This window comes from Microtus oregoni, unplaced genomic scaffold, assembly GCF_018167655.1.
Source record: "Microtus oregoni isolate MIOR12 unplaced genomic scaffold, Mior012 000007F_ref0000211, whole genome shotgun sequence".
NCBI lineage: Eukaryota > Metazoa > Chordata > Mammalia > Rodentia > Cricetidae > Microtus > Microtus oregoni.
Genome location: NW_024543066.1, coordinates 53,550,408 through 53,569,159, shown reverse-complemented (window position 1 = coordinate 53,569,159; position 18,752 = coordinate 53,550,408). Strand labels below are relative to the sequence as shown.

Genomic DNA, 18,752 nt, shown 5'->3' with positions numbered 1-18,752 from the left:
CAGCAGGGGTGGCTGACTGCCCATCATTTAAGGAAAGTGGTGGCAAATAGACTGGGCTGGGGATCCCCACATCTTGGGCCTTCTACCACCCCACCCAGTTTGTCAAGGACACTCTCCTGCAGACACTCTGCTTCACTCCAGTACACCCTTCCCCCATAACACTCTGTCAAATGGCCTGATCTCCAGTAAAGATCCAGGAAATGGTGAGTTTTAGTCATACTTTTTTTTTTCTTTTTAATTTAAATAACGGAAGAGACATCCTTGGCACAGCAGAGGGAATCTGGGTTTGGGGTATGTGAGAGGTGGCAGCAGTGTCGCCAGATGGGGGATAAAGGCAAGTGATGACTGAGTCACAGTGGGCTCCCCAAACCTCCAAGTCAGGTTTAGATTCGTGGCTGTGGAATTAAGAGCCCCATAGAAGTTATTAAGTAGCAATGCCTCCCCAAACCCCTGAGACTCCAGGGAGAGGGCCAGGGCATCCCAGGGGACATCATGGGGCCCTGAAGGCATTTTCAGCAGCCCCGGCGGCTGCATTGGCAGCAGCAGTCCGAACCGCAGGGTTGGAGAAGACACCAGCAGCAAACTCCTGCTGGGCTTTCTGAAAGCTGGCACCTGTTCGGCGGTACAAGGAGTGGATCTGCAAGAAGATGGCAGACACATCACAACATAGGCAAGTCTCTCCCACCCCACCCCAAGCTGACACCACCACTCACGGGTCTACTGCTCTCGCCTTTCCTTCCGGGATGACACTCCCTCAAAACACATAAATTCCTCCCTCCCCGCCCCAAAGTCCATTAGTTGAGAACCCGCCCCTCCTCTTGCTCTGCCCTGGTTCCTTCTTAATGTTCCACTCGGCACCCCTGGGGACCTGTGCTCTCACCCCCTCGCCCCCACTCCCGCCGTGTCCCTCACCCCCTAGGGACCTGTGCTCTCACCCCCTCGCCCCCCACTCCCGCCGTGTCCCTCACCCCCTAGGGACCTGTGCTCTCACCCCCTCGCCCCCACTCCCGCCGTGTCCCTCACCCCCTAGGGACCTGTGCTCTCACCCCCTCGCCCCCACTCCCGCCGTGTCCCTCACCCCCTAGGGACCTGTGCTCTCACCCCCTCGCCCCCTGGGGATCTGTGCTCTCACCCCCTCGCCCCCACTCCCGCCGTGTCCCTCACCCGCTTCAACATCACAATCCCCAGCACGGCGATGCCAGTGAAGAGCAGGGCAACAAGCAGCATGAGCACAGCCACGGCTGGGTTGGTGCCCACCGCCACAATCGCGAACACCCAGCCACTGTGGGGAAGAGGTGTTGGTAAGGAGGGCTGTTTTCCCAGTCTTCACTGGGTATGCTGTGAATACGTAACACGCCCATCAGTGGTCACCAATATGGCGGCCTTCCACGAACCAGTCCCACTGCATCTACTCTTGTAACACTTATCTCTGAAGCGTTAGCTCCTAGCTCTCCTGGCGTCCTCACTCAGAATAGGATCTTCTCACTTCAGGGTGCTCCCTTCTCTCAACTGTGGTGACATGGACGTCCCCAGGAAGACTTCTTCAGCTGCTCCTGTCTAGAGCTCCCTGGGCTCTCTAGCCAAGTATCTTGACTTGTTAAATCAGCCTCTTTGGGGAAAGCCCACATGTCCCCTACTGGACAACTCTACCTCGTAACTGAATTGCCTAGGGTGGGAGGAAGAGGCGAGGGAGGAGAGGTGGCAACTCACACACCTGAAGCCCCACCCTGGGATGCCAATGGCCTGGAGGACAAAGAACACATCCTGGACGAAGAAAATGAAGAAAAAAACGAAGAAATTGAATGAACTATCACTCCTGCAAAGAGAAAAAAAGTGTGGGGGAATTAAGACTGGGGTTGGAGGAGCAGCTATGGGACCCCCTGCAGATCCCCGCCTGGCCCTCACGTACCTGAAAGCCTTATACATCGGGCGGTACCAGCAGACGAAGGAGCAGGGGGTGAAGAGGAGGAGCCAGAGCATGGACAGCCCAAAGCCGGACCCACTGCTGGTGTCCACACAGAACCTGGCCAGGCAGGCCAGGAAATTCAGGACAAGAGCCAAAGTGCTGCCTGAGGGGCAGAGGGACAGGATGAGGGGCTGTCTGGAATGCAGTGAAGCCTGCCACAAATGCCTTCCCAGTGTGGCAACAGCATGAAAGGATGGCACCCCATGCCCTAGAGAATGAACCCCACAGATCAGGCATGATCTCCTTGAAAAAAATTTGCAGTAATTCAGAATGCATTTATCTGTGGTGACAGAGGAAGGGTGGGCTAAGAACACACACACCATGAGAGAGAGTAACCCTAAAGGGCCTCGCTTTCAGAGTGTACTCTGGGGCATTCACATTATCTGCAATGTCTCCCAAAAAGACTTCTCACACTCACACAACCAGAGGTAGTACATGGTGGACACAGTCTTCTGGAATTCTTGTGGGATCTCCATGGAGATGTCCTGGAAAAAGCAAGGCTGGACTGGGCAAACAGATGGTAGGGGAGGCCAGTTGTTCTGTCGAGCTGTAAGGCAAAAAGCAGGAGGAAGGCCTCACAAATGAGTGTAAATCAGCAAGGGACACTCTCCCCTCTTCCCTCCACTCCTGTCTTCTCAGGTATGGATCCAAAGAAACAAAAAGTGGAAAGCAGGAGGCATGGCAGAGTGCACGTATTATCCCACACTGAGGAGGCTGGGCAGGAGGACAGGAAGTTCCAGCTCAGCCTGGTCTACACAGACCCTTCCAAGACAAAACAAAGAACAGAAAAAGAGGAGTAAGCAAAGTTACTATCTGTAATATTTGCGGATCGTGTCAAAAACTCTGCATAGGTGAATTTATTCAACCCTTACGATTTCCTACTTTGTAAAATAAGAACATTTTAGAAAACAGGAAACTGGCTGGGGTGGTAGCGCACGCCTTTAGTCCCAGCACTCAGGAGGCAGAGGCAGGCGGATCTCTGTGAGTTCGAGGCCAGCCTGGTCTACAGAATGAGTTCCAGGGAAGGCTCCAAATCTAGAGAAAAAACCCTTCTTGAAAAAAAAAAAGCAAGAAACTTCAGTGGTGTGATTTTTTTGCTGTTGGTTTTTTTTTTATAAAATATTTTATTTATATATTATATATACAATATTCTGTCTGTGTGTAGGTCTGCAGGCCAGAAGAGGGCACCAGGCCCCATTACAGATGGTTGTGAGCCACCATGTGGTTGCTGGGAATTGAACTCAGGACCGTTGGAAGAGCAGGCAATGCTCTTAACCTCTAAGCTATCTCTCCAGCCCCCGGTGGTGGTGTTTTGAGTGCTGGGATTAAAGGCGTGCGCCACCACTGCCTGGCTCAGTGGTGGGATTTCTGAGACCACCAGCCCAGGGCTGGAGTGATGACTCTGGCAAAGGTGCAGTGTTTGGTTCCCAGCACCCACATGAGGGTTTACAACAGTCTGTAACTCCAGCTCTAGGGGGTTCTGCTGTTCTCTTCTGGCCTCCATGGACATAGCACAGATATGGATGCATTTGCATACATGCAGGTAAAACAGTCAAATGCACAAAATAAAAATATTATAAATCTTTAAAAAACAAACCCATTATTTAACTGCATAAGATCCCATGGTTAAGAAGCAGTGCCAACTCTAACTAAACTCAGTTTTAATACCTGACTGATGAACATATGATCTAAGATGTTTTCGCAGCTCCTTCCAAACTATCAAGCGTTCTTTCTCACCTACCAAGACCTACTTACTACCTGTGCCACCCAGGCCAACATGCTGCAGCTCTCGCTCCCGGCGGTCCAACTCCTCTGCCTTCCGGTTGAGCTCCTCCTGCTTCTTGATCAGCTCCGCAGTGGCAGCTGCAGCAGAAGCCTATACAACAGGAGCAGAGGCAGTTGTGAGCTGCAGACCAGCGCCGGCTGCTTTCCTTACCAGCTGCACCCCCCTGCTTACCTGAGTGCTGTAGGAGCCATAGTTCTTGGGCTCTGTTGGGCTGAGCTTCCTTGAGGACTGTACAGTGGGAGCTGAGGGTGGCGGCAAAGGGGCTGGGGCTGGGGCAGGAGGCTCATAGGCTGGCGGGGGCTGTAGGAAACAAGCCTCAAGAGGTCAGCTGGTAACACCGAGATCTCGTCTGCGTGCCTTATCTGCCACATCAGCAGCTCCTCTCCGACAGTCTGGAACCTCCTTGCTGTTTGCTTTTTTTTTCGAGACAACAGGCACTTGGGCTAGTCTAGAACTTGCAATCCTCCTGCCTTAGTTTAAGCACTGGGTAGTCCTGTGTCATGTGCCCAATAGGAAGCTACTTTGTGTGAGTTTAAGTTGGACACCTCTTTCAGGACTGTAGCAGTCCTGGCCACGCCTCTTATCCAACGCTTCAGTAATACATGAAGCATTTATCCACATATTGTCTCCTTAACTTTTTCTTTAAAGATTTATTTATTTATTTCATGTGTATTTCTGTTTTGCCTGCATGTATGTGTGAGGGTGTCGGATCCCCTGGAACTGAAGTTACAGACAGTTGCGAGCTGCCATGAGGGTGCTGGGAAGTGAACCTGGGATTCTCTGGAAGAGCAGCCAATACTCTCATTTGCTGAGCCATCTCTCCAGTCCCTCCTTAACTTTTTAAAATTACATTTATTTACTCATGTGTGTGCGCTCTCAAATCATGGTGTGGCTGTGGAGGTCAGAGGAGAACTTGTGGGAGCTTGCTCTGTTCTCCATCATACTGGTCCTGGGACTGAACTCAGGCTGAGCCTTTAGCACCTGGGCTACCCGGCTTTTCCCCACTCCCTGAGTCTCATACATCCCACTCTGTTCTCCAACTTGCTACTAGCCAAGGATGACTTGGACTTTGACTACTCCTGCCTGTACCTCTCAAGTGTCTCCATCCTGTTTATGTAGTGCTGTGGGCTGGGGATTAAGCCCTCTCCAACTGAGCTATAGCCCCGTGCTCCCCTTAACTCCTCTACTCTCAAATGTCTACTAGTCCTCCTCATCGTCTGCACTCTGATTGCAGACCTAAGCAGGTTTCTCAACCCTGAAAAGCCCCAACCTCGATTCTCTTCAAGTAAGCCTTTCCACAGACCGAAGGTCCTCCCTGGACTGACTTTCCTAACTCCAAACTAGACGACTCCGTTGCCCTGGGTAGGCTTGCCCTGATTGTATGTTGTCTCTCAGAGAGCTAAAATACACAGCACTTAAAGCCCCAGTACGCACAGACGGAGCTTCTCACAAACTTCCCTTCCCCTGCTCTTCTGTGTTCCTTCTAATTGCTCACCTCTCGGTTCTCAAAAGGGTTGTACACATCAAGCGTGGCATACTGCTGGCTGGGTCGGTGCTGGATCACAGCTGGGTCCTGAGAGCAGAGACGTGGGTTCAGGGGGCATTCGATGCCAAGGGAATTCCTAGGAACTTCCCCAAACTGCTGGTAGCTCTAAGTACTGAGACTCGGTGACACGCCGTTGTTCCCAACATTTGCCTTCAACTCCATCACCCTATATTGCTAGAACCCACTCATTACAAGGGCAGAGCCCGCTTCCCATTAGCCCCCCAGTGCTCACTGGCCTGGAGCTACCGTAACCTCCACGTAGAGACACTCCTTCCCTGGGTCAAATGTCACGAATGGGAATAGCCGTCCGACCCCACAGATTAGGGGAAAGACTGCTCAAAGGAGGCCGGCGCAAGTCACCTGAAAGGGATTGTCAAGCTCGCCGGAGTCAGGGAACGGGTTCCCGCCGTCTCTGTTCTGAGCCATGTTTGTAAGTGAGGCCGGCCGCCCCTGCCCTCCACGCCCCTGCCGCGGGAGTACCGCGCCGGCGGCCCTGAGAACTCCCTCCGTGCGCTCGGTCTACCCGCTTATCTGTGTTCCAATTGGTTAAGGCAACCGGAAGAGTCGCTAAGATTCCCGCAGCAGCAACAAACTGCGCTTGCGCCTCAGTAAAAAAACTTAAGCGGGACGCACCTCACGTGATAACCCTGGACCAGTCTCCGCAGTCTAGCGCCGCACTTCCTCCACGTGACTGCTAGCAGGAAAGAACTCATCCCAAGTGACCTCACGTAAAGGAACGGAACACAGATGGGAAGTTTTTGCACTGGACAGTGGCTGGAGACTGTTTTCTTTTTTTATTTTTCGAAACAAGGTTTCTCGGTAGCTTTGGAGCCTGTCCTGGAACTAGCTCTTGTATACCAGGCTGGCCTCAGAGATCTGCCTTTCTCTGTGTTGGGATTAAAGGCGTGGGCTACCACCGCCCGCGGAAGGCTCTACTAGGGGGACAGCCTCATGGCTACCGTCACATGCCCACTTATTTACAGGGTCAAAGCTATTTCCCAACAGTAACTACTCCAGATCACACAACTTCTACCTGATTGCATCTGTTTTAATCTTTACTACCTTCGAAAAGAAAGTGCATTTAAATTCATAGTCTTGGCTCTAACTTGGGAAGGCAAAGATCTGCCTTTGTACCCAAATTCAGAATAGCTACCAATTGTTTTACCCCTTTACCCCAATACCCTTGATCCTCAAATTCCAGGGATGGGGGTCAGATGAAGCATTTATTTCACAAAGACTGTACAAAATCCCTTATAAAACATGGGGTAGACACCACCTGGTTACCTCACTCTGCCCTACATCAACTCCACATGAGAGGCAGATGTGGTTGGAAGAGTGTAAAGAGCAGTATATACAAGGCAGGAGTTGAGGTGACAGGTACAAGTTCTGTCATATATACACTATTTTACATATTTACAGGTATAAAGGAGCCAAGGGCAGGAGAGGGCTGAGTTCTGGCTCTGTTCTCTCGTATAAAAAAGCACCAGTGTCCTGGACTGGACACCCACTGCTACACAAGAAGCAGGAGGGTCCAAAGCCTCATTGTCACCGACTGATATCCCGACTGGAGTCCCACAACTTGGTGTTGGGTGGCTCAGTCCGAAGGCAGGCGAAGAAAGGGTGCTGGAGGGCTTCACCTAAGGTCAGCCGCTTAGCAGGTTCATACTCTAGCATGCTTTCAATCAGATCGAAGAGCTGGTGGTGTTCCTCTGCCTCTGAGGTCAGATATCGCTGGTGGAGGGCAGGAAGAAGGTAAAGTGGGCTGCCTGACAAACTTTTATTATCTTTCTTTCCTTTCCATTCTCCTTGTGAGATAAGATCTCTACAGAGCCCAGCTGTTCTATGCACTGCAGCTGCCTCAGCACCCCAAGTGCTGAAATTGTAAGCCTGTGCCACCATCCCTAGCTCTCTGCCTCCCTCACAGCCCTACCTTTCCTTTTGGGAAAAAGAACCAAGACTCGGTTTGCATGCGATTTGAATGCTACCTCACCACAATCACACTGTGACCAACCTATATTCCTACTAGCACAGTGTCGTTCAAAGTTTTACTGCATATCCTCGTCAACTCCACGAGTCTTCTGGAGTTCCACATTAAAGCATAAGCTCTTCAAAGCTAGCTTATTCTTTTCTGTCTGACCTAAAGAATCCAGGACATGGCTATGGCTTGTGGATGTCTCAAAGTTAGGCTATCTAACCTCCTCTCTTCTCTGTCCATTGTTGACCAAATTTTCTTTCAGTTTTCCATACTCCCTGTCCTAACCTCCTGCTTATAAAGTGCATTCCAGGGGCAGACTACCCTAGGAAGGAAGCAACCTTTGGAGTGTGGACAACATATACCCCTCTCCGGGCTCACCCGCAGTGGTTTGCAGTTCTCACGCACGTAGCGCCCAGCTGATGTGTTCTCATCCCAATCCAGGCGACCCCGATAAAAATATTTCTGTTTTCTAGAGGGGAAGGGGAAGTTGTTGCATCAGAAGGTTCCCCTTTTATAAAATGCTTTCCCTTGTTTAACCATGTGAAAGAAAGTGGGGGCTCGGGGGCATCAACGAGAGAAGAAAATGATGTGCAACAGACAGACTCCATGGAGAGAAAAGGGCAGCCCCTCCTGCTCAAGATTCACCTTGTCTTTCGGATCATCCGAGAAGGGATAGGACCCAAGATCCTTTCCATCATGGCTAGATGCTCTCTGTTGTCATGGGTCTGGGAAACAAAGATAGATCTAATTATGGCACTAGGAAGGAATGCTGGGGACTAGATGCCAGATGGGCAATGTGGAGGGCTGCGTAAGTATGTCCTCAGCAGATCAAGAAAATGGGCAGAAGAATGCCAGGTGGCCCAGTAATATCCCCACCACTTACCTGGAAGAGGGTGAAGCCAACGTAGTACTCAAAGATGATACAGCCTATGCTCCACACATCACAAGGCTGTGCCCAGCCCAACTCTGTGTGGTGAGGAGCAAGAGGTATTAAGATGCTTAGGACACTCTACCCTTACATCACTTCACACATTGGGCAGCCCTGAGCTCCCTTACCAAGGATGACCTCTGGGGCCCGGTAATGGCGAGTGGAGACAATGGTGCTATGGTGTTCATGGTCAAAGGTGGCACTGCCGAAGTCTACCACCCGCACAGCTGTGCTCTTCACACTGCGCTCATCTCGCTTCTAGGAGCAAAGCAGATGGGAATGAATCTCTGTCAGACTGAGATTCACAGACTAAGGAGCTTTTGAGTCTGAAAAATGTAGCCTTTCCCATATACCCAGGGAAATCTGGCCCCTGGTATTTTGTTATTGTATGTTGAAACAGGATTTCACTATGTGCCATGTCAGGCTTTGAACCTGCAGCAATCCTCATGCCTCAGAGCCTCCCAAGTGCTGGGACTACCAGCTTGTGCCACCACACCAGCTCTTACAGCAGTACTTTAAGAATAGGAAAGGAAGAAGACTAAAGAAATAATTATGAAATAATATGGAAGTCTCTAAGTCCTCAACGACTAAAGTGTCTGGTGTGCTGTTTTGGAAATCTGTAATTTGTAGCAGAAAGTAAGGAGTGGGCTAGAGAGTTGGCTCAGTGAGTAAGAGCACTGGCTGCTCTTCCAGAGGTCCTGAGTTAATTCCCAGCAAACACATGGCAGCTCACAACCATTTATAATGAGATCTGGTGCCCTCTTCTGGTCGGCATGTCTACCTGCAGGCAGAACACTACACATAATAAATAAAATCTACCAAAAAACAAAACAAAAACCAAAAACCAGTGAGGAGGCCCTTTAGCACTGAGACTCAAGCTGTCCGGCAAGTTGTTCTCCTACTACACAGAAATGCGCATCTGAAAGAGAGAGCACGGCCTCTTCCATCCTATCAGAAAATGTTCCAAATTGTCTTTCAATTTAAGTCTCCTTAAACTGTTCCCTTTACATTTATTGGGGTACACTGGTTTTACCCAGCTGAAGCCAGACAGGGAGAAATTGGTCAAAGGGAGAACACAGCTAACCAAAAGCCAACTGGCCCAGTTGCCTGCCCCTTTGGACAGAGGGTGGCCCTTGTCCATCTTACCTTCTCTAGGTTGTAGGTGAGTTCGTAGTCTGAATTCACAAAGAGAATATTTTCAGGTTTGAGGTCCGTGTGTGTCAACTTGTTATCATGGAGGACTGCAGGGGAGAAGGCTAGATCAGGCTTGATCCAGGTGGCTAGTGCTAACTGCAGCAGCTGACCCCTGACTGAGTACCAAGGACAAAGCTGGAGGCAGGCCCAGACTCCACTGGGATTACTTTCTGCTCTGCAACTAAATGATCTGCCTGGTCTGAGCTTTATCCTGAGTAATGTAAAATATATAGTTCATTGATGGGAAGCAGCGCGTGCTACAAGTGGGAGTGTTTATTTGGTCTTGACTTTGATCTATGTAAGTTATCAGACATTCTGCAAACTCAATTCATTAAAACTGCATACGCCTTTAATCCCAGCACTTGGGAGGCAGAGAGAGGCGGATCTCTATGAGTTTGAGGCCAGCTTGGTTCAACAGCTAGTTCTAGGACAGGCTCCAAAGTTAGAGAAATCCTGTCTCGAAAAACCGAAACCAAACCAAAAAAAAAAAAAAAACAACCAAACAAACAAACAAACCCAAACTGTGTCACTGTGAAGACGCAAAGGAACAATTACTCTGCATTCCGAGGCTGGTACCTCAGATGAATGAGTCAGTCTTCTCCGTGTGCTTTGTGTGAGTGAAGAGCGCCATGACACAAACCTAAGACTCCAGCAAGAGGACTTCTGTGCTTTTGTGCTGCTGTCCAACACTTCTCCAAGAAAGAAGGGAGGAAAAGACACTAAGGGCTGTACTGTGAGTGTGGAGTGAGAGCAACCAGTGATGGGAAAGGCATCAGTCAAGGAGTTACGTCAGGAGAGACGTCAGACAGTCGCGGGTGTGCAGGTACACTGACTGGTTAGGGGCTTGCCTAGCACACAAGTATACAGACCAAGTCTGATAGAAGGAAGCGCTGCCCCAGAGTCCGCCTCAGCCCACCCCACTCACACTTGACGGCCTGGCAGAGCTGGAAGGCCATGTGGCGCACTTGGTGGATGGGGTAGGGCAGGTAGTTGTTGTCTTTGAGGAAATCGAAGGTGCTAAGGCCCAGAAGCTCAAAGGAGATACACATGTGGCCATGGTAGTCAAACCAGTCAAACATCTGGACACAGAGGCTGAGAAAAGATAGGGGAAGTTGGATATCTAATATGATCCCAATAGCCCACCACCCCACCAAAAGGAAGGACTGCGCGGTTGTTGATTCCAGTTGTATAAAAATATGCCAGTTAATATCACTAACAAAGGCTAGGAATGTCGCTCACTTGGTAGAGCGCCTACTTGGCATGCACAAGACCCAAGGTTCCACCTGCAGCATTATATTTAACAGTTATGTTGACATGAACCTGCAATTCCAGCCCTGGGGAGGTGGAGGCAGGAGAATCGTAAGATCAAGGTCATCCTCAACTGCATAGTGAGTCTGAGGTTTGCCTGCACATTTTTAAGTGATGCCCTGTCACTTAAAAAAAAACAAGACAAAACAAAAACCTCTACCTGCCAAACTCCCAAACATATTTTTATATAATTTTAAGTAGTTCAAAACTTCTTGGCTGGATTGGGGCTGAAATTCAGAAGACAGCACTTGCCTATTATGCAAGAACTCATGATCAATCCCAACCCTCAAGGAAAAAAAAAACCTATTTTTTAAGCGAGGTGTGGTGATGCACTCCTGCAGTCAGAGCACTCAGGAACTCAGAGGCAGGAGGATCACCATGAATTTGAAGACAGCTTGGGGTATGTAGTAAGACCCCGTGTCAAATAAACAAATGAGCTCCCCCACCCCTATTTGTTGAAGAGCTATTAACACCAAATTCCAAACAATCTGGATTCTCAGTTAAGTCTGGATCTCACTGTAGCCCAGTCTGACCTAGAAATTCATATATAGCCCACCCTGGTCTCAAATTAATATGCCACTGTGTCCCAGCTCTAATGCCAGACATTTCCTATCAGCACTGCGCTGCCCAAGTTTACATTTACTGTTTGGTTAAATCATATATAAATGATATAGTCCAGCATGCACAGAAGTTTAATACTCAATACCACATAAAACTAGGTGTGGTGGTACACTTCTATAATCCCAGGTGAAGGCAAGAGGATTAAGAATCAAAGTTATCCTTGCCTTTGGCTACAAAACTGAGTAGCCTCTAGCCTGGGCTACAATGAGATACTGCCCAAAAAACAAACAAAACAACCAAGCCTTTGCATCACAAGTTTATGCAATGCTTAGTCTATGACTGTGTGGACCACATAGATGCCCAGTCTCAACAAAGGTCTAGAGCCTGCTACTCTTCAGTTAGCACTCAGGACCACTAAGGGTCTGCTACTCCAGCCCACTGCATTTAAAAATGTTATTTGTAATTAGGTGTGAGTTATGGGCATGAGACTGCAGATTTCTGAGGAAGCCAGAGATGCTAGATTTCCTTAGATCTATGTTTTGTTTTGTTTTTTGAGACAGGGCTTCTCTGCATGGCCTTGGCTGTCCTGGAACTCACTCTGTAGGCCAGTCTGGTTGTGAACTGAGATCTGCCAGCCTTTGCCTCTGCTGGGATTAAATCCTGTGCCACCACTGCCTGGCTCCTGTAAATTATTGTGAGTTTCTATATGGGTACTGGAAACTAAACTCCGGTCCTATCCAACAGCAGCATACACTCTAGCACTAGCCTCAAACATCTGAGTCTCCTGCCTCAGTTTCCTGAACAAATTTTGTGTCTGTATGTTGTATTGGGGTTTGAATTTAGGACTCTGTAAGATAGTTGGGTGGCACTCCATCCCTGGGTTACATCTCCAGCACCTTTTTCATTTGTGGGAAAAGGTCTTACTAAATTCTCAAGCTTGCTCTGTCGCCCAGCCAGGCTTTGCACTCCCAATCTGTCTTTCCTCTCTCCCAAGTGGCTAGGACCATCAATAGTGATGTTTATCACTGCCAGGGGCATGCCCAGATTGCAGAGCAATCTAAATGTGATAAAGACAAGCGGGGGGATTAAAGAATGTCACAGGCCCATCCTACTGGTCTCCTACTCTTATATGATCAAAAATTGAATGGGTTGGGTGTGGTGGCACACGTCTTTAATCTCAGCACTCAGGAGGCAGAGGCAGGAGGATTTCTGCAAGCTCAAGACCAGCCTGTTCTGTAAGGTTTGAGGCCAGCAAGAATCACACAGAAAAACCATGTCAGAAAGAAAGAAAGAAAGAGAGAGAGAGAGAGAAAGAAAGAAAGAAAGGACATGAAGGTCTATATTCTCCTGCCCGCCTAGCCCTGTCTGGAGTCTTCCTTCCTTCCGGAGGTGGAGCCCTTAGCTCCACACACACGCCTTTGCTTGCTTACTTCTTGCTGTCGGGGTCTTTCTCATTGATCTTCTCTAGCACGTTGATCTCTAGTCGGGCTGCTTCCTTGTACTTCTCCACATTCTTAATGATCTTCAGGGCAACTCTTGCTCCGCCCCTGTAGGTCAACAGGGGAGGCGTTTGTTGGGTTCAAGAACATCTCAGACTGACTGGGTCAGTGTAAGTACTAAGAAATTCTGTCTGTCTAAGCTACCAACAATTTGACGGCCTCATAATCTTCCATGCCTAACAGATGTGGAGCAAGCAGCAGGCCAGCGGTTACCTGCGATGATCCACACACTGCACCACGCGACCAAAGGTCCCTTCTCCTAAGGTGCTTACAATTTCATCTGAAACGAAAGAAAGCAGGGTCGGGGAGAGGGAGGGAGAAAAGGGGGAATGAGATGAGCTGGAAGGAAATAGGGCACAGCAGCCTGGGGTGAGGAGATGAAGGAAGGGGGAAGAGACACAGATGGCTGCAGGGGAAGAAAACCCCTGTGTGACTCCCACCACCTTTAACCCAGGGGCCATGAGAGCTGGGAGTGGACAACAGTCAATTCTCAACAGCAACTCAAACCACCCAGATGAGCAACACCACTGAGAAAAGGCAAAAGAGGCTGTGACTTGGGTTGGCATGGGACGTTAGGATGACTATGGGACCATTACAGGCTATAGGATTGTTACGATTTGGCTTGTACATCGCTCTTGTAGCCAGTCCCCGACGTGGTAGATGAGGTGGCCCTCAGCGTCGTCCTCTACACTCTTGGCTCTCCGGCTGCTGGGCTGCTGTCGGGGGGGTGGGGGGGGTCGGAGCAAGCCAGGTGTCGGATCGGGGGCCGAAGGGAGTCGGGGTGGGTGGTGGAGGGGTCACCGGTCACAGGCGCCCAGCCAGGGGGGACAGACGATGATGGGGGACAGTGGAAGGGAACACGTCAGATGCGGTAAGGCGGACTGGTGTGAGAAGAGAGAGCGGCGCATAATCCCAAGTCCCCAAACCCAAATCAGGACAGGGAGAAGGCACGAGTAGAGCAGAAAATGTTGATGATGTTGCCAGTGTTACCCACAACCCCATGCTCTATGAAGCACCCTTCTAGGCAGATGCAGTCTTCCCCTGCCCCCCAACCCAAACTTGCCTGAGGGGCTACAGAGCCCAAGGCTTGGGAGATAGAGGCCTTAAAAAACCAAGGCCCTCATAAAAAATAGAGGCCTCTGGGCAGAGTAGCTGCTCCCAACACAAGCTCAACTTATCACTTAGGGCATAAATGTCTCATGCCCTTCTCTCTCCAAAGTAAATCTGGGGCCCCTTGAGAGTCGGAGAGCTCCCAAGAGGATAGGCACACTCAGTACCCACTCCAATGCTCATGCTTCAAAGCATGAGTGAGAATAAGGGGACTTTTTAATTACCAGGGTCCCTGAGGGACTGAAAAAGAATGGAGAGAGTAAAGGTCCGGGCTGGCACTCACTGAAGATGAGCGGCTGAATGTGCGGCTACGTCTCCTCCGTCGTCTGTGCTTCCTCCGGCTGCTGCGCTGGCTTCTGTAACTGCTGTTCTCCCGATGGTACTCATAGGAATGCCGAAAGTCTGTGTCATAGTAGGCCTCTGCTCGATCCCGGCTATAGTCATTGCGTCTGTAGCTGCCGCAGTACCGACGATCATAAACCCGCCGATCAGATGAGTGATCGTCATAGCTGCTGTTAGATAACAAACACCCGTAAGGTCCAGGCCACATTTCCTGTCACACCATGTGACAAGGTCCTATCTTAGGAAAAGAAGAACCATAGGAGTAACATGAGGAAGCACCTGCAGACGTCCTCTGGGGCTCCTCCTGTCTAATGACACAGAACCAAAAACCCGCTTGCTCTCTAAAGTTTCCAGATGAAATGTGGCCTTGCTCTAATCCAACCCACTCCTCTCCATACCACGGAATTATTTTTTTTAATTTATTTTTATTTTATGTGCATTGGTGTTTTGCCTGCATGAATGTCTCTGTGAGAGTGTCAAGTCTCCTGAAACTGGAGTTCTAGACAGCAGAGAGCTGCCATATGGGTGCTGGGAATTGAACACGGGTCCTCTGAAAAACAGTCAGTGCTCTTAACCACTGAGCCGTCTCTCCAGCCCCACCACTGAATTATTCAACCCCATAGACCTCACTTTCATGTTGGCTCAGGAGCTCTCTAGCTGTTAGTATATGGCATGCACTTCTCACCACTGAAGACATTTCGACCGCTGATTCTCATCTGTCCCACCAGGCCAGCTTAGGTGTCCCTTTCTCATAAGGCTCTCCGTGAGTCAGGCATGGTGGCACACACCACTAATCCCAGGGCTCCAGTGGGGGAGGCAGGCACATCTGTGTGAGTTCTAGGCTAGCCAGGGCTACACAGTGATACCCTGTCTCAGGAACAGTGGGAAACGGGCTAAAGAGACAGCTCTTGCAGAGGACCTGGGTTCAATTTCCATCGCCCACAGGGAGGTTCACAACCATCTATAACTCCAGTTCCAGGGGATTCCATACCTACCTTCTTCTGGTGCTGAGGGTACCAGAGATACATGTAATGTAAGACAGATATGGAGGCAAAACACTCACATAAAATTTAAGAAGGGAAAAAAGTAAGTTTCTTCTTAATTACACACATCCAGACCCATTCCAATAAAACCTGGTGGGTGCAGCTTCCCTCCCTAAGCACTTCCTCTACCATCTTTCTTTCTTTCATTTTTTTTTAAAAGATTTATTTATTTATTATGCATACAACATTCTGTCTCCATGTATGCCCACACACCAGAAGAGAGCGCCAGATTTCATCACAGGTGGTTGTGACCCACCATGTGGTTGCTGGGAATTGAACTCAGGACTTCTGGGAGAGCAGCCAGTGCTCTCAACCTCTGAGCCATCTCTCCAGCCCCCTCTACCATCTTTCAAAAAAAAATTTTTTTTGAGAGTTTCACTGGCTTCAAACTCAGTATGAAGTCCAAAGAAGCCTTGAACTGATCCTGCCTCATCATCCCAAGTACTGGAAGTATGTATATATTTGTAATGCCAGGAAGTGAACCAAGGACCAAATGCATGTTAGGTACATGCTCTACCACAGAAGTACAGACCTAGCCCCAAGTCACTTCGGCCAGCTACTTTGCCCACTGGCTTCAGCATGTTACCAGTCAACATTTATTGAATAAATGAAAAAACCTGTGACCTGGAATCAGTCTCTCTTCCCGAGGGCTCACCTTCGGGACCGAACGTGATAGCTGTCCTCCCTCCGCCGCTGCCTTGTCCGGTCACTGGAACTTGACCAGGAGCGACTTCTTCTTCGCTTATGCTTTCGGCTCCGATAGTGTTCGTGATAACTCCCCCGGCTACCACGCTCTGAGGAATGGTACCTTCGGGGATGAGGCATCTGGGAGGGAAGGAAAAGCAGAATGGTAAGGATCATTCTGAGGGTTCAGAAACATTCTCTGGGACTGCAGACTTCTGGAGATACAAAGCTGCCTTCTTATGCTTTCTAGTACATGGACTTCTCTGTCTTTGTGTCTATAACTTTCCTTTACAGACTACACAACCACCTACAAATTCTGGCTGAAAAGTCAAGAAAGTCAAATTCAATTGCTCTACCTCAAACGTGACTCCATGAAGACCTTCAGGTCTGAGCCATAGTTCATGACAGGTGACAAGTATGTGACTGATAAATACTGCCACAGTCCATCTCTGCTGCAATCTATATGCAGCTGTGCCCTCCGGTGTTCTTCACAAGCAAACAAAATACAGCTTTAGTTTGCACAACTGTTTTAGTTATTAACAACAAGCCTTACCCCCTCCCGCATTCCTCCATTAGGAGTAGTAGTACAAGGGCAGGAATTCAGTTCGAGGGACCAGGGTGTGGTCCTATGTCTCTCACACATTTGGCCAGACATCTGACAAAGCTGTGAACAGCACCACAAAGTGGCGGTCCATCTGTATCTTCCCTACCACACTGTATTTACTAGGTAGAAAATAACTGGCCTTTTCCTCTTTCGACATTTCAAGACAGGGTTTCTCGGTAATGCTGGCCCTCCTGGAACTCTGTGTGGACCAGGCTGGCCTCAAACTCAAGAAAGCCACCTGCCTGTGCCTATCAAATGCTGAGATTAAAAGTGTGTGCCAGTAAGCTTGACTCTTTTCCCCCCCTGAGACAAGGTCTTTTTATGTAAACCTGGCTAAACTTGAACTCAGAGATCTTCCTAGTCTCTGGTCTTAGATGAGACCACAATTGTTTTCTTTTTTCTTTGTGTGTGTGTGTGAAGTGTGACCTAACATATCCTAGGCTGTCCTCAATTTTTTTTTTTTTTGAGACAGGGTTTCTCTGTAGCTTTGGAGCCTGTCCTGGAACTAGCTATTGTAGACCAAGCTAGCCTCGAACACATAGAGATCAGCCTGCCTCTGCCTCCTGAGCCCTGGGATCACCACCACCCAGCTTGTCCTCAATTTTGCTGTGCTACCTAGGATGGCCTTGAACAGCTGACCCTCCTACCTTCTCTTCCAAGAGAACTTACAGAGCAGCCCCGGCACGTCTGGCTTTACACAGCTGGAGATCAACCCAGAGCTTCAAGCATGCTAGTGAGAACCATCCTATCAACTGAGCTACACCCCCAGCCTAACAACTAGTTTTTAACTAACATAACTAATAACTGGGCCTCCACTAAATAAAACTGGACTGCTTATGGTTCATAAGTAATTTTTCGGTCAGGGGAAAAAAAAAAAAACAGAGCAAAATCACTCTTCCACTCCAGAAAAGCAATGGACAAGCTCAGTAGAATGAATCTCAGGTACAGTTTTGGCCCAGGACCGAGAACATGAGGTTTGCAGGTTTAACTCCAACATCTGGTTGCCATTTTGGGCCACTTCCTCTCAACCTCCTTAAATTAAGAAAGGTGACCTACAGTGCATTGGCCTAAAGTGGCTGGCAAAACAAGAAGATGGAAGCAGGAGCCTTTCCCAGGTAACTCAATCTTGACTAACTTAATTAACATAAATGCCATCTCACTTCGGACACCCTATTACAAAGTCACTTGGGTCCTTCCTAGAAAAGTCAATCCAGTCTACTTTCTCAACTCCTAAATCTTGCTTCCCCCTTTTTTACACAGAAAACCCTGGCTAATTCCCTGGAGTCAAACTCTTCCTGTACACTTCAAGCAACACTTCTCGGTTCCAATTAAACCCTTGGGCCAACTTTTGCACGTCTGGGACCGCTCCTGTCCCTATCTCATCACTTCTACGGCGCCCTCCAAGTTTACTATAGGTCTCGTCGCTACACCGGAGCGGTCGGCCTCCCTCCCTCTAATCGCGCTACTACTCAGCTACTTCCAGAGCCCAACATTCCTAATTTCGCCTCATCCCGTCGCCGCCCGTCTGGTGGTAGCCATCTTTCCGAGGCCCCAAGGTCCGTCAGCCCGCGCGCTCACCGTTCTGGCGGCGAGGCCCGTGCGCTTGTCCCACAGGAAGTCCGTGATGGCGGCGGCACTGCGGCCGGAGTCCCGGCACCCCCGCGGCGACGAAGTGCGGCTCCACCCCCCAACCCGGGGCCCTGGGACCTCCCGCCCCGTTCCCGGGCTCTGCTCCAGTCCCGCCCGCCCGGGCTCCGTCCCCGCCCCCAGGATCCGCTCGGCGCCTCTCGCACCGCCCCCGCCCGGGGCCCGATCCCAGCTCGGTCTCCGGCTCTGGCCTCTCCGCTCCGCCGCCGCTGCCGTGAGCGAGCGCGCACACACGCACGTACGCACGCACGTCCTGCGTCACTTCCCAGGCTCTGATGGGCTCCGCCCTCGCACACCCGGCCCTTTTCGGTTTACGCCTCGGCTTCACCGGCACCCGCGGGAGTCCGTGAAGCTCTGGGAGCGCCTGTGGTTTCGGGTCGGGTGGCACTAGGAGCGTGTCACGTGTTTGTTGCCCTGTACTCATCCTTCCCCATGCCTCCTCCTTGCTCTTCACTTGAAGACATTTGTGGCTTATTTAATATTGGAGGTTTAAGGAAAGGAATGCTAATTACATTGTTTCACTTAGGCAAACGACTCCAGTGAGGCTTTATGAAGTCAG

The 18,752-nt window shown here is 49.8% G+C and overlaps 2 protein-coding genes across 7 annotated transcripts; both read right to left on the bottom strand.

Moving 5' to 3' along the window:
* Nucleotides 1–231: 231 nt before the first annotated feature.
* On the bottom strand, nucleotides 232–5,844 carry Scamp3 (secretory carrier membrane protein 3). 2 transcript variants are annotated; one of them, XM_041656571.1, is made up of 9 exons: nucleotides 5,659–5,844; nucleotides 5,248–5,325; nucleotides 3,924–4,052; nucleotides 3,722–3,842; nucleotides 2,385–2,513; nucleotides 1,910–2,069; nucleotides 1,715–1,816; nucleotides 1,165–1,282; nucleotides 232–637 (listed from the first exon to the last, which is right to left on the bottom strand). In XM_041656571.1, exons 1-9 carry the CDS (start codon nucleotides 5,722–5,724, stop codon nucleotides 491–493), a joined length of 1,050 nt encoding a protein of 349 aa, XP_041512505.1. In that variant the 5' UTR covers nucleotides 5,725–5,844; the 3' UTR covers nucleotides 232–490. The 2 variants fall into 2 exon arrangements, with proteins under 2 accessions (XP_041512505.1, XP_041512506.1); XM_041656572.1 differs by having other exon boundaries at nucleotides 3,725–3,842.
* A 210-nt stretch (nucleotides 5,845–6,054) lies between these two features.
* On the bottom strand, nucleotides 6,055–18,406 carry Clk2 (CDC like kinase 2). Of its 5 annotated transcripts, none has more exons than XM_041656565.1 (13): nucleotides 18,125–18,406; nucleotides 15,914–16,083; nucleotides 14,157–14,385; nucleotides 13,392–13,479; nucleotides 12,977–13,043; nucleotides 12,695–12,811; nucleotides 10,321–10,487; nucleotides 9,348–9,442; nucleotides 8,330–8,459; nucleotides 8,157–8,239; nucleotides 7,919–7,998; nucleotides 7,652–7,742; nucleotides 6,055–7,029 (listed from the first exon to the last, which is right to left on the bottom strand). In XM_041656565.1, the coding sequence occupies exons 2-13, from the start codon at nucleotides 16,081–16,083 to the stop codon at nucleotides 6,844–6,846; spliced, it is 1,503 nt and encodes a 500-aa protein (XP_041512499.1). In that variant the 5' UTR covers nucleotides 18,125–18,406; the 3' UTR covers nucleotides 6,055–6,843. The 5 variants fall into 5 exon arrangements, with proteins under 5 accessions (XP_041512499.1, XP_041512501.1, XP_041512502.1 ...); XM_041656567.1 differs by having other exon boundaries at nucleotides 13,392–13,476; XM_041656568.1 differs by having other exon boundaries at nucleotides 14,157–14,382.
* Nucleotides 18,407–18,752: the final 346 nt, after the last annotated feature.